Raw genomic sequence first — 18,976 nt, forward strand, 5'->3', positions numbered from 1 at the left:
CAGGAAGAAAGCCGTTGTAGGCTATCCAGAAACAAGTGAGTGTATCCTCACGCAGCAGAGTGATGGTGGAGGGTATTTGATTCAGATACTATATTCAACCATGGCAAAGACTGATAACAAGTCAAGAAATTTGAGGAACACTCACAAAGTGCTGGAGGAACTCAGCAGGTCAGGCAGCACCTATGAAGGGAAATAAACAGTCGACGTTTCGGGTTGAGACCCTTCATCAGCACACAGGTGAAGGGATGAAGTCCTGATGAAGGGTCTCAACCCGAAACATCGACTGTTTATTTCCCTCCATAGACGCTGCTTGACCTGCTGAGTTCCTCCAGCATTTTGCGTTCCTTGCTCCAGATTCCAGCATCTGCAGAACCTCTTGTGTCTCCTAAGAAATTTGAAGACACCTTTGTGACTACAATCACAGAAACATAACGTATTGTTTTACTGAGAACGAAACGGGTAAAACCCCAAACAGCAGCAAAAGACAGAAGTTTAAAAACACCAGTTGATCAAGGCGGTTTGACTTTTGAGTGCCTCCATCAGCTTCAGAGTCCTCCCAACCACACGGGCGGCGCTCCGGATGCCGGTGTTGGGGTTGCCGGCTGGTGGCTGCCCATCTCTCGCTTGTTGTTAGTCGGGACTTCCTGGAGACGGCGGGAGGGGGAGTGGAGGCATTAGGCGATTTGAATACGCGGAAACTTGGCAGCGGCGGGCAGAAGTCTGACGGGATAAGTGGGGAGGGGGACAGCTGGGCGTGGGGCCGGCGTTGAATGAGCGGTGAAGCGGCGCCTTTGAGTGAGAGCTGTCGGTATTTCCCGGGGTCAGGAACAGGTGAAAATTGGCCCAGGGGGCGGTGGCGGTGGCTGGGACAGGGGCGACGGCGACGGGGACAGGCGGTGTCACGGGAGAGGCGAGGCTGGGCTGAGCCGGGCCGGCTGTTTGTAAACATAGAGCCGAGTTAGGGCGGCCGAGTTGTTGCTGAGGTTTCGCCACGTCACGGAAAGTCCTGCCAGCCGCTCCTCTCCACCTTCTTCCTGCGCCTGATTTGGCTTTACTTTGCATATTTTTTCCCTTCCAAATTTTGGAAAGTAACTTTGACTTTCCTTATGGTGTCCGGGAATTCTGACGATCTTAAGAGTCGTTTCTGATTGTACGTTTTGTTTTTGTGAGCAGCATTACCTGTAATTGAATTATGTAGTATTTGCTGCTTTATTTCAACATATTGGATCAGAAGACTACCTTATTGTATGTGTCATAGACCAATGCTGTAGGGGTGGTTATTGCAGTGTCAATGCTGATATAAGTGAGGATTTTGGGTTGGGTACCATCACTTTCCTTGTATACCAAGCGAGTTTTCTTTTAAGTCACAGCACAGTTTTTGAGAGCTGTACAAGTTGTGACGAGTACAATTTATAGTTTAGAAATTAAAGTTGGAATCTGGAGAAAAACATTTTGCATTTAGTTTTTCAATATGGACATGACTTGATAGCCAGCTCTTCCCCTGTTGATGTTTACCGAAGTGCAACACTGATAAACTTGCCAGCAAAGGGAAAAAAAATCCAGAACAAGTCAGTTTTTTTCCAGTTTTGAGGTACGTTCCCTCCACTAAACTAATTAAACATGACTGCTTCGAACTGGGGCCTTATCATGAACGTGGTGAACAGTATTGTGGGAGTCAGTGTACTCACCATGCCGTTCTGCTTTAAACAGGTGAGTGGTAATTTGTTCCAACTGTGACATACTTTTAGTATCTTGTGTATTAATAATCTTTTAAAGTGTGAAAGTGTATCAATTTATTTAATTAACTATGTTGACAAATATGTTTCAGCCAGAAGGTTGTGGTTTCACTGCAATACCTAAGTGACCTGCAGTTTGGCTGCTGCCATTTGTTTGACCAGAGCCCCCTCTGACTGTTCAAGTTAGTGAATAAGAATCTTTAGCAATATTTGGAGAAGGGCAAGTAAATTGAGTGGCCTGACTTTAATATACAGTAGTGAAGTAGATCAGTAGATTATTCCTGAAATATTTATTCCAAAATATTAAATCCTCAAATTTCACTTGTGCAGCCTACAACTCAATGGTATGAATACTGAATTCTCCAATTTCGGGTCCTCTCCTCATTCCCACCAGTCCATCCAGGTTCTCTTTCTCTCTTTGATCATCTTTTGCATTCCTTCTCCACCTGCTTCCATCGCCACCCTCATCCGATTCCATCTGCCTAATTTTTCCCTTCCTTATCCGTTTCCACCTATTACCTACCATCCTCTGCGTCAACACTCTCCCACCATCTCCCCTACCTGGCTGCATCTGCCCATCATTCCCATTCCCACCCCCACCTCCACCCCACAAAATCTGTTTTCACCTAGCACCTACCAGCCTCTGTCTCCACACCTTCCCCATCTCCATTATTGGATAATGAAGGACTCTGAACTTAAGATGTGACAACTTGACTACTTGAATATTGATTTAGTTATGCAGCACATGTAATTAATGGCAACAATTTTAAAAGCTGTCAAATTTTTATTTGTATTTCATTGTTACTGTAACCATGAAATATTGGAATTGTTGAAGTTATACAATTTAAAATCCTGTGTTTATTGTTAGTAGGGATGTTAGTTTCTAAAAACAATATGGTTTTTTTATCAACAATGGCTGCGTCAACGAAGTGAGAATGAATTAGTGTTTTAAAAGTTGCTAGTAAGGTGTGGTAAAGTAATCACTCCAAGGGTAAGTTATCAATTGTTGTACTTTCCTCCTTTTATCCATTCTTGTAAAACTGAATGAATAGCTAATTTTTAAAATCTGTGTTAAGTATAGTAATTGGCATGATGCTGATGCATGATTCAAAAAATGGGTTATATTTGCAATATTTTAAAATGTGGAAATATTCAAATACAATGATCTGCTGCAAATCGAATGAATTTAAAGAAATAAGTGATCAGGAATTGCAGGAGGGAATGTAACATTGCAGAATTCGCCTACAGCCAAATGTGGTCCAGTTGTGGTGGAGCAGCAATAAAAGTAACAAAAGAATAACTCAACTATACGTCAATAAGGTTTAAATCCGATGAAGCTGTTTGCACTCTTAGTCTGTGTTTGCAGCAAGCTCAAGGAAACAGAGAAGGCTTTGTATCTAATCCTTGCTATCAGTATTGTGGGAAGAAAAATGAATGTAGCAATTGGCTCTTCAGCTTTGGAGAGAAGGAAGATGAAGTTGTAAAAAGTTACAGTAGTGAACAGCATTGAGGGAGAAAATGCATTGAGGGTACTGCTTTGAAGTAAATCACGACACATTGCTAGGGGATCCTGGTTCAAACTAAACATTTTGCACATATTGTTCAAGCAAAAAAATCCTGGATGGGAAAATTAAGATTAAAAACTTGGAGCACTTAAGAGGCAATTTGGATGCTGTGGGCATTGTGGAATTTTGAACCTGAAAAAGCTAATGTTTGCTGGAAAATCTTATCTCATGACTGTTTAACTGTTAGTTTATTTCACTTGGTAGTGTTCTGTATGGCAAATCAAAAGGTTGTGGGTTCAGGATTCATTCCAAGATTTGATGACAAAATTCAGCAAACATTTCATTTTGATACTGGAAGTGTGTTACCCTCATGGGTGCTGTCCTTGAAATTAGATATTTGCCTCTTTCTGTAGTTGATTTAAATGTTGAAGAGCTAATGATCCTAGTTAGGTGAGTTTTGGCCAATATTCTCTCCTCTGCGAGCACCAGGTTATTTTTTGCATTGCTGTGCACAAGCAAGTCTTATCATTGCCTTGCACAGCAACTGCACTTATTGTAATTTATTGTATGCAAAGTGTAGGTGAGGCACAATCAATTGTTATGTAAAAAAAATCATGCCTCATTTTGTTTTTGTAGCTTAACCAGTTTGTCACCTTCCAATCATCTCCTGATGTCTGTAATTAAATTGAAACTTGTACACTTGAAATAGCTTTTCAAGAAAGGAATCTGGAGTTCCATTAATTTTAAATGGTATCTTTCACATTTTGACCTAATTGGAACCTCGGAGCTATTCACTGCTATCATGGGTTTATCATAGATGTGGCTTCTTAAGGTGCTTTATCTCCTTTTCGAGCTGCAAGTATGACTGCAAATTGTTGTGTCCTAGATGTCTTATGTTGGCTTTTATCCCAAGTTGCATTAAAGATGTAATCCCACTCATACAAATTTATTGAATAATCCAAATTTGCTATACACAGAATTTCCATGATTATTATGCATTGTTTTAAAAGTAAAGGTGCTCTGGGAATATAATCAAGGTGTAGCAGTAACACAAACTCCTTTCGTAGCTTTTCGACTTGGATCATGTTTCATTCCACTATCTCTCTCAGCCATCTTTCTTATTGTTAATGTAGTAGCCATTAGGGTCGTATGATGCCTCATTGGTATTTCACAGACATTGTCTTGCCATCTGGCTTCAGCTCACATGACAAAAAAAGAGTATTTTACTGAAAACTAATCTGTGTTCTTTTGTGTCCATAGAAAGGATAATTCTACTGAAAACCGTGGTACTAACGAGTTTCTGTTTTGTTAAACATAAGATCCTTGGTATTCAACAGAATTGCATTTACATTGTCTCTAATCCATTCCAGCCTAGTTTCCATTTGCCTTTTAAGCCCATATGCAAGACAAGTTTTGCCCATGTAGACAGTTTTAGTGACTCATTTAGAAGATTCTAAATAAGCAGTAAGGCCTTGGCATCTGTGGCCACCTTTTGTGGCTGTCCTGCTGGGTAAAGTTACATTTGGTAAGAAATAGCATGAAGCATCATTATGGATTTTGTTTCTTTTAAACTTCAGCAGGGGGTTGGTTTGAGCAGTTTTTTTTAAGGTCAGCCAATTTTGTAAAATGGGTTTGCCGAAAAGCTGACTATTTACCACACATTTAAAATTCCCTGATTGCTGCATTGAATGGTGTTGCTGTGTTTTGTTAGGCAAATCTGGACTTTTCAGTCTTCATCGTTATCTTGTCCTTTATGAGCTGAACCTGCATAAATCTAGAGGCAAGCCTGATGGTTCAACACATGCATCTGTACTTGTGCATTTAATTAAAAAAGAAGCTATTAGACTAATTTTCTTCCTGTTTCTAGCATGTAGATCCATAATCAAAATTTTGGGGAGGTTCCTTGTCAAACCCCTGTAGCCTGGCTGTACCAGATCTGTAAAGTTAGAATAGTAAATAGGAATGCAGCTGAAGATGTGTGATCTACATGAATATGTTTGGATGCTGACCTTGAGGTTTCATGGCAGCCGCAGGACTTGCAGGATTCAATGGCTTCATTGAAAAACAAGTTTAAAAATGAGCAGCTCTTTGGCTTGTTTTTGTTCTTTAGGCTGCAGAGACTAAAGTGGCAGATCTAGGGCAACCCGAAAGCAGTTTTGGCTACTGCTGCATCTTTGTTCCTCATATCCGCAAGTCCAGGACAGAAGTTTGCCCTTATGCCTCTCGTGATCCCCACGTTGTATCTCTGTAATTACAGTTTTTTGCGATGCTTCATTCTATCAATAAACCCCTGGAAAATATAGATAGAAGGGGTAGAGATGTCCTATAACTGATCTGCCAAACATAATAAAACTTCCTAGCATTTTCTGTATTTATTTTGGATTGCCATTACCCACAGTGTTTGTTTGTATTATTGTTTAATGACCTGCCAATTTCATGAATGCCTACCTTGAAGTTCTGCTCATTGGGATTTTGTTGAAATTCATTTTGTTCTGTTTTTCTTATATTCATGCAGTGGTTATGATGAAAGTTCATTGAGCTGGAACATTAACTCTTTGTCTCTTTAATGTCTTTAATCTCCAGCTACTTCAATATTTGTAATTCATTACTGTATTCCTTTCTTGTCATTACATCCAAAGATCCAAAAGCTAAAGGCTAAGAAAATCAGCTTCTTGGACTTTAAAACTGCACTTTTCTAATAGTAAATAAGAAATTACCCAAATAACTTGAATGGATTGTACAAATGTCTTCATTTGATTTCAGTTTTTCTTTTGGGAATTAAAATGAAATTCATTTTTAATTGTCTGAGGGTTGCAGCTCAGTCATATACAATTATTTGATGATGTTTAGGTCACGTTCAAAATAACTTCAGCACAAGCAAACAATTCAGACTGGACTGAATTATTGATAACAGCTTTAAAATTGTTAATGCATGTTCTGTAAGATCAATTCTTTTGTGGTCCATAAGCTTGTTGGTGGTTTGTTCCTACTAAAATTGATGTCTTGTTTTATTCTTTTAACCCTGCAGTGTGGAATTGCATTAGGTGTTGTGCTGCTCCTCTTCTGCTCCTGGATGACTCACCAGTCTTGCATGTTCCTGGTGAAGGCAGCAAATACGAGTAAACGGAGGACATATGCGGGTCTTGGTAAGTCACGTTTGAATGGTACCAAGAAATTTTATTTTTTTTAAATCTACCACCCAAGTCTTTACGCCACTGTAGAGATCAACTTCAGCTATTGCATCTTTGTTGTTGAAGTGAGTGAAATATATGTTAGTTGTCTACTTCCCAAATCATTTTGAAAAATAATGTATCCAGCTGACATGCTCTCAGGTGAACTTCAGGAATTATTGATACCAGATTACTGTGAAGTCAGCTGACTCCATACAGGTTTAAAAATGTGGAAGGAGTCAGGAGGGCGGGGTTGGTGGTGATAGCAACTCTAATTGTTTCCTGGAGATATGAGACTGCAGATGCTGGAATCTAGAGCAAAAAACAATCTGCTGAAGAAACTCAGTGGGTCAAGCAGCACCTGTGCAGATGGAGGGGAAGCAATTGTTGATGTTTTGGGCCAAGATCCTGCATAAGGTCCTGTTGACTGTTTCTTTCCCTGCTCAGATGCTGCTTGACCTACTGAGTTCCTCCAGCAATTTGCTTTTTGCTCTAATGGTTTCCTTTTCACACCTTTTTCTGATATAACCTGCAGAAAGTTAAGGTAAGATAATCAACTGGGCATGTATCGATTTTTTTTTAAACAATGCGCTGTTGAATTCAAATGCAGATGACCCAGAATTATGGCCTTTTGGGTCTTGGAAATTTGCTCTTTTGGAATTCACAAATCTCTAGCTGGGAAGGGTGCCTAAAAGATTCTCAAGGATGTTATTGGGACTAGAGAGCCTGAGTTATAAGGCTTGACTAGATAGGCTGTGGCTATTTTCCCTGGAGTGTAGGAGGCTGACGGGTGATGTTATAGAGGTATATAAAATCATGAGGCATATATAAGGTAAATGGTCACAGTCTTTTTCCCAGGGCAGGAGATTCTAAAACTAGAGGGCATGGATCGAAGGTGAGAGGGGAAAGATTTAAAGGGGACCTGAGTGCCAAATTTTTCCACACACAGGGTGATGGGAATATGGAATGAGCTGCCAGAGGAAGTGGTAGAGGTAGGTACAATTACAACATTTAAAAGGTACATGGATAGAAAAGATTTAGAGGGCTATGGACCAAACACAGGCAAACAGGACAAGCTTTAGGTAGGCAACTTGTTCAGCATGGGTGAATTGGCTGAAGGGCCAATTTAGTGCTGTATAACTCAGACTCCAAGACAACCCAAAAATCCGAGTTATCAAATAAAATTCACTCTTATGTGGGAATGTAATACAAAATGTGAAATAAAACTATTTTGTGTTTTTTTTTGTGATGCATGTGCAGATAATTGGTGTTTTTATATAGTGTGGTAGATTCATTTTGCTGTCTAGCAGTTTTTTCAAGGCTTTCCATGTTATTTACTCTAAATTGTCTGAAACAGGGCCAGCAGGTTTAAGTGCAAGTTGTAAACCTAAAGAACAACTGTTATTTGTTGTGAGTTATTATCATTAAACTATTTTACCTATATTTGATATGTATTTAACAGTGTACATCTCCATTCAAACTGAAGGCTGGAATGTGGTAAGCATCTGCAGTCATTTTGTCTCCAAATGCAGTTGCTGACCACTTGAGATTTGCTTTGGAAACTGACAAGGCAATCTCATGGGTGCCCCCCCGCTGTGAACCAGCAGTTGCGGTGCTCTCATTAGTGTTGAGAGAAAAATATCCTGTAGTAACGCATCTTATAATGTGGAATTCAATGGGAAATAAGGTTTCACATTACAGAAAATAATGATGATATGGATTGTTTTCTGGGAATGTAACCCCTTTGTAAAGTTGAGGGGGGGGGGGGTGGTAGGGGAAGGCAGTCAGCTATATTAGAATTTCCTTGCATTTGAATTAACTGCTGTTCATTTTAGTTGGGCACTAAATCCAGGAGTGGAATGGGTGTTGAGAGGCACCTGGCTTCCAACATGTTTTGTACTTCTGCAATGTGCAGGTGGGTGCAGAAGCCTGGAGCTCACTGGTATGTGCTCTGCTGTTTGCTGATGCTTTTCTGTGGAGCAATCAGTGCAATCCAACCCAATTTATTTAAGAACTTTAAAGACGAAAAAATGGCTTTTAAGAAATGTGTAGAATTATGTGATTGTGCCAAGGAGTGGTTGATTGTTTTGAAGAGAATGGAATCTAGCATTTGTGTGTAGTGAGTTGTAATGAGCACTAGTACAAGAAAAAGGCAACATCTGTTTGGAAAATTGGCAGGGGGAAGTTGGGTGATGATTGGAGAAGGGGTAATGAGTGGCCACAGGTCATGAGATGCACCTGTGGTTTAATTAAGGACAAGTGGTTTAAAAATGGTGTCAAAAGTTATAGGACAACTGTTGTGTTGGGCTGGGATATCTGATAATTAGAGAAAATCTCTTCAAAGAGCTGAACCTGGGAATGGCAAAACTGAGGGCATGTCCTTCGGGAGGTAAGGTGCAATGTAAGGTTAAGTGAAGACAGTAACCAAAACCTGAGCAGATGGAAAGGGGCAAAGCACAGGCGAAGAATTAAATCGCAATGCATGAGAAGTTTCTGAGTTAAGAGATTCAGGAAAGAGAATACAAATAATTCTTAGTGAAGAAGCTATAATTGGGTGAAGAGAAACTCCAGATTTTAAAGGAGGCAGTAGGGAGGAGAAGTTAACACATTTCATTATGACCTGACCAATGTTTGGTATAGGTTTTTGAAGTCAATGTTTTTTTTGTGTGTATAAGCCAACATTCCATGTGCTACTTTTTGACCTGTAACACTGCCTCTAAAGATCAATGTATGTGCTTTAGTGGAAAGGTAACCCTGCGGATATGTCACTAATGAATATTTATCTATGAACTTAATGTAATTTCCTTTTCAACTAATCATTTAAATCCTGTTGCTACACATGACTGAGAATTTTATCATTTGGGTAATACTAGTGGTGGTACTTTTTGATGGTGGCTAAACTGCCTCCTGTTGACTTGTTCTTGAACCTGCATCTTTGATATAAAAATCATGTAACATTAAGTGATATCACTGAGCTTTTGAGAATGTTAAAGTTTTGTACTGTTCAACAAATAGTTTCCCTCCTTCGCTGCATTTTTAAGTAATAACTTCTGAATTCACTAATTAATTGTTTTACCTCTGTTATAGTAAACCTCTAATCTGGTATCTGATTGTTTAGAAATCCCAATGGTTCAGCACCTGGCTCACTGGGGCACCATTTCCCACATTCTCTTTCGATTCACTGCAAAATTTATTATATTACTGTGTAATTTTTTAAGTGAATTAAGTGTGCAGTATTAATAGGAGTAATATCTAACTATACGGCAAATCTGCCAGTCCAGCATCACTAAAGTCCTAAACATGACTGATTATCAGTTTTACTGCAGTTCTCACTGATGCGAAGCAGAACGGAGCTAAGTATGACATGTTTGAGTACTTTGCCAAAGTATTGGGTGTCCTGATATCATATTGGCAACTTTCACTCTGTCAGTGTACTTAAAATGGCTGATACAGCAAATGAAATTTTACCAGAATTCAGTTGACTTGCGTCTAATATCTAATTTTGTTTAACAGGCATTTCCTTGTTTTGGATTTATAAAAAGTCTTCCTTGGAGAGAAGGGTATTCCAGAGAGGAATACTATAGGTTATGGATATTTGTCCATGCATTTCCTCTCGAAACATTTTGTTTTGAAATATATAATTTGAGATCAGATGCAGCTACGGGGCAGTGGTTTGTGTTCTTAGAAAATGATCCGTATCGTGAATTTCTGTAATAAGAAGCCACGTCATCTGTACATATGTCAAGAAAAATAAAATTGTTTATGTTTCTGTGCATAACTTCTGCAATGGTGAATTTTATTCTGTATATCAAATTTTTGGGTAGCAATTTGTGATTTCTGTATGTGCGAATTTCCATTACCTGAACAGCTGTAACACGGGGGTCACCTGTAATGGGTAAAGTTCCTGTTAGTGCTTTTTTACCTTTTTAGTACCTTCTAGAATTGGCTTGTATATAAATGGTATTTAGAGTTTGTGGGTCATAACTGAAATTTTGTATTGTAACTCCAATAGAGAATGAAACAGAGCTTGATCCTATACCAGGGATATGCATGCTTTAAAATTATTTTTCCTTCAGTCCAGTTACCTAGAAAGAATGTTTTATGAAATGTAATGACAACTTTAAATTTAATCCAAGTGCCTGGTACTCTAATGCTTTCTAACCAATTGTTCTTTAACTTTTTAGCTTTCCATGCCTATGGAAAAGCGGGCAAAATGCTGGTTGAAACAAGGTAAAATTCTTTTAAGCTGTGATATTTTGTTAAGATTTCTTGCACTACTGTTAAAAGCTCTTAAAACATTACCTGGATTTTATTTTTTTTATGTTGAATTTTCAGAGCAGGAGTTAATTTTGCAATGACTCAAATAGATGACAGTCACAGTAACCCTCACTTTAAATGGTTTTCTGGATTAAAACAGAGTATTACAAATATGACATGATTTCAGAAAAACTTGTGATTCTGAAGCATCTTAATTTGGCATTTCCATGTTGGAGGAAAGGCACCAGCTGAAACGTTTTTGGTGTGCACTATCCCTTTATATGTAAAGACTAATTGGTAGTTCTGGGGGGAAAAAATGTTATTTGTAGAACCCAATACCATTGTGAATTAGCTCATGGGCCTTTAACCTCTGGAACCTGGGATAAAATCAAACTACTACTGATAGAATGAAATACTTTATGCTGAACAGCAAGGGTCCTTTGTGTATAAGTAAATAGGCGTAACTTTGTTCTTATTATGAATCTCACAGCTCAAGCTAAGCATAAAATTCACCACTTATTTGAAAATAATAGATTGTCATAATTGTAGGGAACGTTCCACTTGTGTAATCCTGATGTCCTGTTGTGATTGGGGCAAACTGTTTGGGAGTATTGGGGGAGACTTATCACATTTCACTCTCTAGTAACTAATGTGGCAATGTTTACTTTTGACATTGTATTTCTGAAGTAGAAAACTTTCCTATCCCACAGCTAGAGGCTTTTGGGGGGAAAAAAGCACTGAACCTCTTTCTTAGCTTTCCACTATTTTTCATTTATGGTGAGAAATGAATAAAAATAGACATTGTTCAATCCGGCATTTTTAAAAAGTTAATGTTGGCTAAATGTTTTAAATGTTCTTCCTAACGATCTTAAATGGACTGTTACTTTCCTTCGCATAAGTGGATATATTATTTGTGTCTTCTTAGATACTTAATGTGTTCTCCATAAAATGGCAGACTCTTGTTTAACTTTTCACCACTGGTCGAATAATTTACTGTCATTGTTTTGTGCTACTGTTAAAGATGGACATGCTGGAAATTTTCTGATCATTGAAGCATTTATTAGTTTAAAAATGTACAATTCTGATTAGCTGCTGTAGCTCTTGTTTGCATATTTGTAATCTGCTTAATAAAAGGCTAATTTATTCACTGTTCTGGCTGAGATCTCATCTTTAAGGATGGTTTAAGAATTTTAATAGGATGTTAGCATTATGTTCCGGTCTTCTTGAATGTTCTGGAGTAAAATACATGTAAACAAGAATGAGCCCTGTGGAATTAATGTGCATATTATGGCATGGGTATGGAACTAGGTGCATTCTCAGAGATGGTAGGTTGTGAATTAAATGATTCACCATATTAATTAGGCAGGGATATTGAAAGAGTAACTATTTTGGGCAGAACTATGTGTGTTTGGGCAATGACCTAGTTATTACAATGTTTGGGTCAATATCACAAGGCTATTTCAAAAGTAAAATATGGGTTTGAGATGTATAGCCAAGGCAATACAGAATTAGTGTGGGATGCATCTAAATGGGAGTTTGATGATTGGTGTGGACTTGGTGTGAAATACCATTTTTGACAGCATGTTCAGAATTTCTGCATGAATGTGGAAGTTCTGAACATGTTGGGGTTCTCCTTTAGATTTCCATGCTCTGCTTTGACTTTGAACTCCACAAGGAATCTGGAAATAGAGCAGGAACTTGTTGAATTCCCCAGCAGTCACACTGAATCTGTGCCATGTTAGGTCTGGTGCAGGAACATTGAGCTTATCCATTTGAATGGAGAGAAGCAACTGCAAAGAGTGGTAGGTATAAGGTCATCTACAACTTAAATTGTTTGCCTTAGTGTTTACAATGGAACTGTTTTGAGTGATTTAATTTTTGTTAATTTTTTAATATTTTAGTAGTTTAATTGCTGCCTAATGGGTTTTTAAAATGTCAGATATTCAGATCCATTCCAAATCCTTTTGCTGGCTGTCAGGATCTTTCTTTTGCTTCATGGGCAGACCTTGTTCAACCAGCATATTACACAAGGCATGCCAATTAAAATCCAGGCCTGCCTTACCTACAGGTTGATATTGGTGGAGGATGGAACTGCAGAGCCATGAAGAGATTTATGCACAAAGATAATTTTAAATTGGTAGTTCTTAGGACCAGAAGTCAATGTGGATCAAGGGACAGGTTTGCTGAGCAAGGGGGCTTTGGTGATGGTTTTGATATGACATGCTAACTTTTGAATGAGTTTCAACTTGTGAAGTTAGGCCAACTGGCAAGGAGATGATTGGAATAGTTCTTGAGAGGCCAACAAAACTGCATGAGGTAGGTTGGTTTTTGTGGGATGGGTGTCCCAATCACCATGGAACTTGTTTTAATTGCCTCTAGGGATTGCAGAGGAGTTCTTCAGAGTATTTTTCCTATGTTGGCCAAAGTTGTTTGCCTTTTTAATCTTCCCTGGGAAATACTATAAAAGGTACACCGTACTATTATAGTGCAAGTTTCATGGCCTAGTTTGTATGATGTTTTCATACGTTTTTGTTAAAATGTGGAAGAAGCGCAATATGCTTACTTAATGAAAAGCAGGATGGTGCATTATGCAGCTTTTTAAATCTTAAATGTTCAGAGAGGAAAAAGATAGAAATGCTCATGGAATCTAACAAGCTCTGATTTTCGACGGATAACTGTTAACACTTGCATCCTATTAAAACTCTGATCACATTACTCCAGAGGTCGTTTACAATTTAAAATGTAATATTTTAGTCTTGACATCTAATCTTTGCAGCTGAATAATTGTAGAGCACTGTTCTTTGCTAATTATAGACTTCCTTTCTTCAGTAATTAGAGTGTAATTGCCTCAGGCTGAAAGGACAGGTCTCTACTGCTTGACATCTTTTTTTACATCTTCAGTTGAAATACTGCTTTGTGAAATTGCAGAAAAGTGTTTCAAAATGTGTTTTAGTATTGTCTCAGGCTGCTGTTATACTAACACAATTCCATTGATATAAAGTTATAGAAGTTGAACTTTAAATTCATGATTTGTGTATTTTGCCTCAATAAAAATGCTTCCTGTGAGTGACGTTTCACAATCCAGCTTTGCACTGGCTCAGTCTAACTCGGAGCTGATGGGAACATATGTCAAAAGATGTACAGGCAATCTGGAATGTTTCCAAACTAACACTGAGAACTTTTGGTCATTCTGGCACTCTTTTCTGAGCATAGAAAACAAATTGTACAGAATTATTACTGGTTTATTATTGTCATACTTATGTATCCTGTACATATGTCCTGGGGTACAGTAAAAAAAAACTTGTCTTGCATACTGTTCATACAGATCAATTCATTGCACAGTGCATTGAGGTAGTACAAGGTAAAACAATAACAGAGTGCAAAAAAAAGTGTTAGTTACAGAGAGAGTGCAGTGCAGGGAGACAATAAGTTGTAAGGTCATAAGGTAAATTGTGAGGTCAAGGGTCCAGGTTTTGCCAGACTGGTTTATTGACCTGTGGGCATTGACCTGTAAGTGTGCATTGCAATCTACATTTATAAAATAGAAGTGTTCATGACATTAGTATCTGAGTGTTTCAGGCTAGATTTCCTTTTTTAAATGTATAGTTATTTTCCAGTTTGTTTCCCAGTGTCCTTGCCAAAACAGGTTGTATCAGGCACATGCAATGAATAATTGTACTCTAGTATATGCTGTAATTGATCAGCCTTGTCAACAGATGTAGACTTCAGACAACTGAATATTCTTGTGAATTTTCTTGCAGTTACTTTGTTATAAAGTTTACTGCATGAATTTTTATAGCATCTGCAGCAAGTATTAAATTCCATGGCAGATCCACAATTGTGCCATATGGTTCAAGGATACACCAGAGGTGCGCAAAATTGCTGCATCATTTGATTCAAATTTGTTGAACTGATTGACCTTGTACAGCAAATAAATTACTTCATTTTTCATATTAATTCATCAGCACTGTTAATTATAGATATTCTGGTTGTGACCAAAATTGGCTGTGAAATGCTCATTTTTATTTGGAAATTTTCTCTTTGACATTTTCTTTTTCTTCCTCATCTCACTTAGTTTTATGAAATTCTGTCTTCTTCCTCCATCAATGCCCTGACCTGTTTCTGCTTTCCCACTTCTGCTTTTTTAGTCTCACCTAACCATATTCAATCCACAATACCAAAATTGGTATAGAGGAAGAAAGTTCTGTGCTGTTGGAAAATATGACCGGCCAGATGATCACAAATATGGCAAATGACATTCGGTCTAAAGAGTGTGATGGGTAATGCTCTGAATGTTAAAATTATCCTTAAAGCGAGAAACTAAAAAATCAGAAAAGTGCATGGATAAATGCCAGTTCATAAAGTAAAAATGCATCTTGTTCTCTAACAAAAGCAGATTGTATTGGGAAGAATATGTGCTTGTTTGTTATTATGATTAAGCTTTGTGAGTGGCAGTTAGGGGAATAAACCTAAATAAACCAGAGGAATTTAAAAATTGCTAATGATTTTAGTGGACAAGTATTTAATGTGTTTGTGTGTATTTGCAATTTTTGTTTCAAAAAAGCCCTATCATCTGAAATGGAATTTTAAAAACCAGATAAAGGAATATACTGTTAAACATTTATCGACTCCCACCTGGAATAGGTGACTTGGGCTGCCGCATGGCTTCAGTTTTGTTGCACTGTACACCAGTGAAACCTGAAGTCCTTTCATAACAAACATTTTGCTTTACAAGTATTCTACAAAAGCAGTTCTTTCATTGCAGTTGAGACCATCAATCCTGAAATAACTACCATGATGGCTGGCTTTGGTAGGCTATTCAATTTGTTGTCATCTTGCAACCTCATAATCTATTTTTTTTAAATCTAATACCTGTATGAATGCACTTTTCTCCAAAGGTTTCTGGATGGTGATCTCGAAGGGGTATTGGTGTCTTCTGCCATTCTAGCTGGAAGTCATTGAGTGCACTGTAGCTGAAGCCAGTGATTTCCTTGTTGGTTGTGATTTCATATTACTTAATTTGGTCCTGAGCTGGTACAATAGCTTTCAAGATGTGAAGTGATTATTTTATTGTCAAGACATTAATTGCAATTTGCTCTGTTTATTTTTTAGCTTGATTGGCTTGATGTTGGGGACTTGCATTGCTTTTTATGTTGTAATCGCTGATTTGGGATCGAATTTCTTTGCTCAGTTGCTTGGACTTCAGGTAAGCAGGCTTTTTTTTTGTCATGTATATTAACTGGAAAAAGTTAACTTGACAGTGGTGCATAAATTCACAGGCAGTTGGACCAAATTGAGTAGAATAACTAACACTTTGGTCATAGAGTTATACAATACAGAAATGAGCCCATCTCATCCATGCTGACTAAGTTGCATACCTGAGCTAGTTCCATTTGCCTGCATTTGGCCCATCCCTCTAAACCTTTCCTATCCATATACCTGCCTAAATGTCTTTTTAAACTTTGTATTTGTACCCAGCTCTTCCCCACTTCCTTAAACCTATGCCCTCTAGTTTTAGACTCTCATACCATGGGAAAAAGGCTGTGACCATTTGCCTTATCTATGCCTCTCATTTTATATACCTTCATAAGGTCAATTCCTCAGTCTCCTACACTCTAGGGGGGAAAAAAGCCTCAGCCTATCCAGTCTCTCCTTGCAACTCAAGCCCTCCAGTCCTAGTAACGTCGTTGCGAATCTCTTCTGTCCCCTTTCTAGCTGAACAACATACTTCCTATAGCTAGGTGACCAGAACTGAACACAATACTCCAGTGCTGGAGTGAATGGTGTACTGTATTTCTTAAACAATGTTAAGTAGGCCCACCATTACATATAGAAATCCCTGCAACCAGATGAAAAGTGTATGTACTCTGTACAGTGAAGCTTAATTGGTACTGCAGACTTAGTTCATGACAATTTCGTTAGCAACCAGAGATTCTGTACTCTCATTAAAGGATGTTAAAGTCATACATGCAAATATGCCAAAGGATTTGCGTTGTATAACACAATTTCCATTTTTGGGATTCTAATGATCATCAAAAGCTAAATTCACTGAATGCCTCATGAACTCATTTAAGTCCCTGAATAGAGTAACAATTACTGCCCATTTTTGTTTCTTCTGTAGGGGATTAACTAGTTTAAGTTTTTTTTTATGGTCAAATAGTCCAACTTTACAAAAATCCTTTTGAGTTCTAAATTTTTGCACTTTTAATGCTTTTAATTTTTGTACTTTTCATTAAATAAAAGTTCATAAATGAAATGTAAATCTTGGATTTCAAGTCACAACCAAAATTCATTTGAGATTCATTTAATTAAGATGTTTTATTTGACTACTCTGGGTAAATTATGTCAATCAGTTTTATATGTTTAAATGTACTTTTAGATCTTGTTATCTATTTACTGGAGGAAAATATCTCTGAGAAATCCACTTCTAGTCTATTGGTCAGAACGGAGTAACTTTTTAGCTTTACTTTTTTTTGTTTTAGGTAACACAGGGATTCCGTGTGTTCTTGCTGTTTGCTGTTTCTTTATTTATAGTGTTGCCACTGAGTTTGCAGAGGAATATGATGGCTTCTATCCAATCCTTCAGTGCCATGGCTTTAATATTCTACACACTCTTCATGTTTGTGGTAAGTATCTTCATTTATGTTCTGCTGTCTAGTTCTCCAAGATATTTTCAATTCTCATTTATGTCTGGTCACAGCAATTCAGTGAACAGGTTTTAAACATAACTGATTAAGTCTGAGTTGTAATTGCAGCTAGATTTGAACTTTCTAAGGTAATGTTGTGCAGTTAATTCCTAAAATATTACTATATAGTGAAAAGATTGAATGTTAAATGCATTAATGTATTTAAATATATATTACACACATTTGCTTACCATAGCCATATAAGATTTTACTTCCGTGCCAGCAAGCTGATTACGTACTGTTTTAATACCCATGTCTTTTCAATAATAACCCACAAATAGTTATGCTTTGACACCTTGCCAAAGAGGAACTAAATTGTCGCTAACAAAATAGGCTTTCTTAATTATGGTATTCCTGAAATTGTATAATAATCCAGAACCATGAATCAAAGATTTTTAGGAGAACACATTTAATATCATGTTATATGATCTTATAATGCTTTTTTTTAAAAAAAACTACTAAACTTCAGTAAAACAGGTTACCATGGAAAGGATTACTTAAACATTTCTATAATTAACTAAAAATATCTGCAGTTTCCTAATCGTGATTAGAATAAATTTGCAGGGAGGTTTAACTGAAACTAGTACAAATGTAAATTCATAGCAGCTATTAAGTCAGAGCTGTACAGCACAGAAACAGGCCCTTTGGCCCAACTAAACCATGTTGACCAAGGTGTCTTCCTGAGTTAGTCCCATTTGCCTGCATGGACCCATATTCCTCTAAACCTTTCCTATCCATATAATTGTCCAAATGTCTTTTAAACATTTTAATTGTACCTGCCTGTACCACCACCTCTGGTAGCTTGTTCCATATACCCACCACCCTCTGTGGTGATGGGGGGGATCTTACCTCCTGGATCTTCTTTAAATCTTTCCCCTCTCATCTTAAAACTATGCCCTCTAATTTTAGACTCCCCTATCTTAGGAAATAGACTGACAATCCATCTTATCTTTGCCTTTCATAATTTTATAAACTCTATAACATCACACCCCAGTCTCCTTTGTTCCAGGGAAAAGAGTCCCAGTCTATCCAGTCTCTCCTTGCAAGTCAAGCCTTCCAGTCCTGCCAACATCCTTGTGATTATTTTCTGCACCCTCTAGCTTAATCGCATCCTTCCTGTAGTATGCTGACCAGAACTGCACATAATTTTCACCAACAACTTGTACAATTGTAACATTACTTCCCTATTCTTGTACTCAATGTCCCATATGATGAAGGCAAGCATACCATACTCTGCCTGCATCACATTGTCTACCTGTGTTGCCACTTTTGGGGAACTATGTACTTGTACCCCTAGGGGTCTCTGTTTTGCAGCACTCCCCAGGGCCCGGTCATTGACTGCGAAGGTTCTGTCCTGGTTTAACTTCCCAAAATGCATCACTTCACGATTGTTTTGAGTTAAATTCCATCTGCCATTCCTTGGCCCACTTTCCCAGTTGATCTATACTCTGTTGTAGCCTGAGACAACTTTCACTCTCCACCACACCACTAATTTTGGTGTCATCTGCAAATTTACTAATCATGCAAACTACATTCCAAATCGGTAATGTATATGGCAAACAACCAGTGGACCCAGCACCTATCTCTGCAGCACGCCACTGGTCACAGGCCTCCAATCTGAA

General features: G+C 37.9%; 1 protein-coding gene across 3 annotated transcripts in view; it reads left to right on the forward strand.

Moving 5' to 3' along the window:
• Nucleotides 1-683: 683 nt before the first annotated feature.
• LOC127579925 (putative sodium-coupled neutral amino acid transporter 10) overlaps nt 684-18,976 on the forward strand; it is a 98,727-nt gene continuing 80,434 nt past the window's right edge. For 2 of the 3 annotated variants that reach the window (XM_052032986.1, XM_052032987.1), the window contains exons 1-5: nt 684-1,710; nt 6,270-6,387; nt 10,596-10,641; nt 15,781-15,874; nt 17,151-17,294. In XM_052032986.1, coding sequence (XP_051888946.1) covers nt 1,621-1,710; nt 6,270-6,387; nt 10,596-10,641; nt 15,781-15,874; nt 17,151-17,294 — 492 coding nt within the window. In that variant the 5' untranslated portion in view covers nt 684-1,620. Of the gene's footprint in view, nt 1,711-6,269; nt 6,388-10,595; nt 10,642-15,780; nt 15,875-17,150; nt 17,295-18,976 lie in introns of those variants that run through there. The other variant, XM_052032988.1, reaches the window with a different exon arrangement.

Source organism: Pristis pectinata, chromosome 18 (genome assembly GCF_009764475.1).
Source record: "Pristis pectinata isolate sPriPec2 chromosome 18, sPriPec2.1.pri, whole genome shotgun sequence".
In the NCBI taxonomy this organism is placed as follows: Eukaryota; Metazoa; Chordata; class Chondrichthyes; order Rhinopristiformes; family Pristidae; genus Pristis; species Pristis pectinata.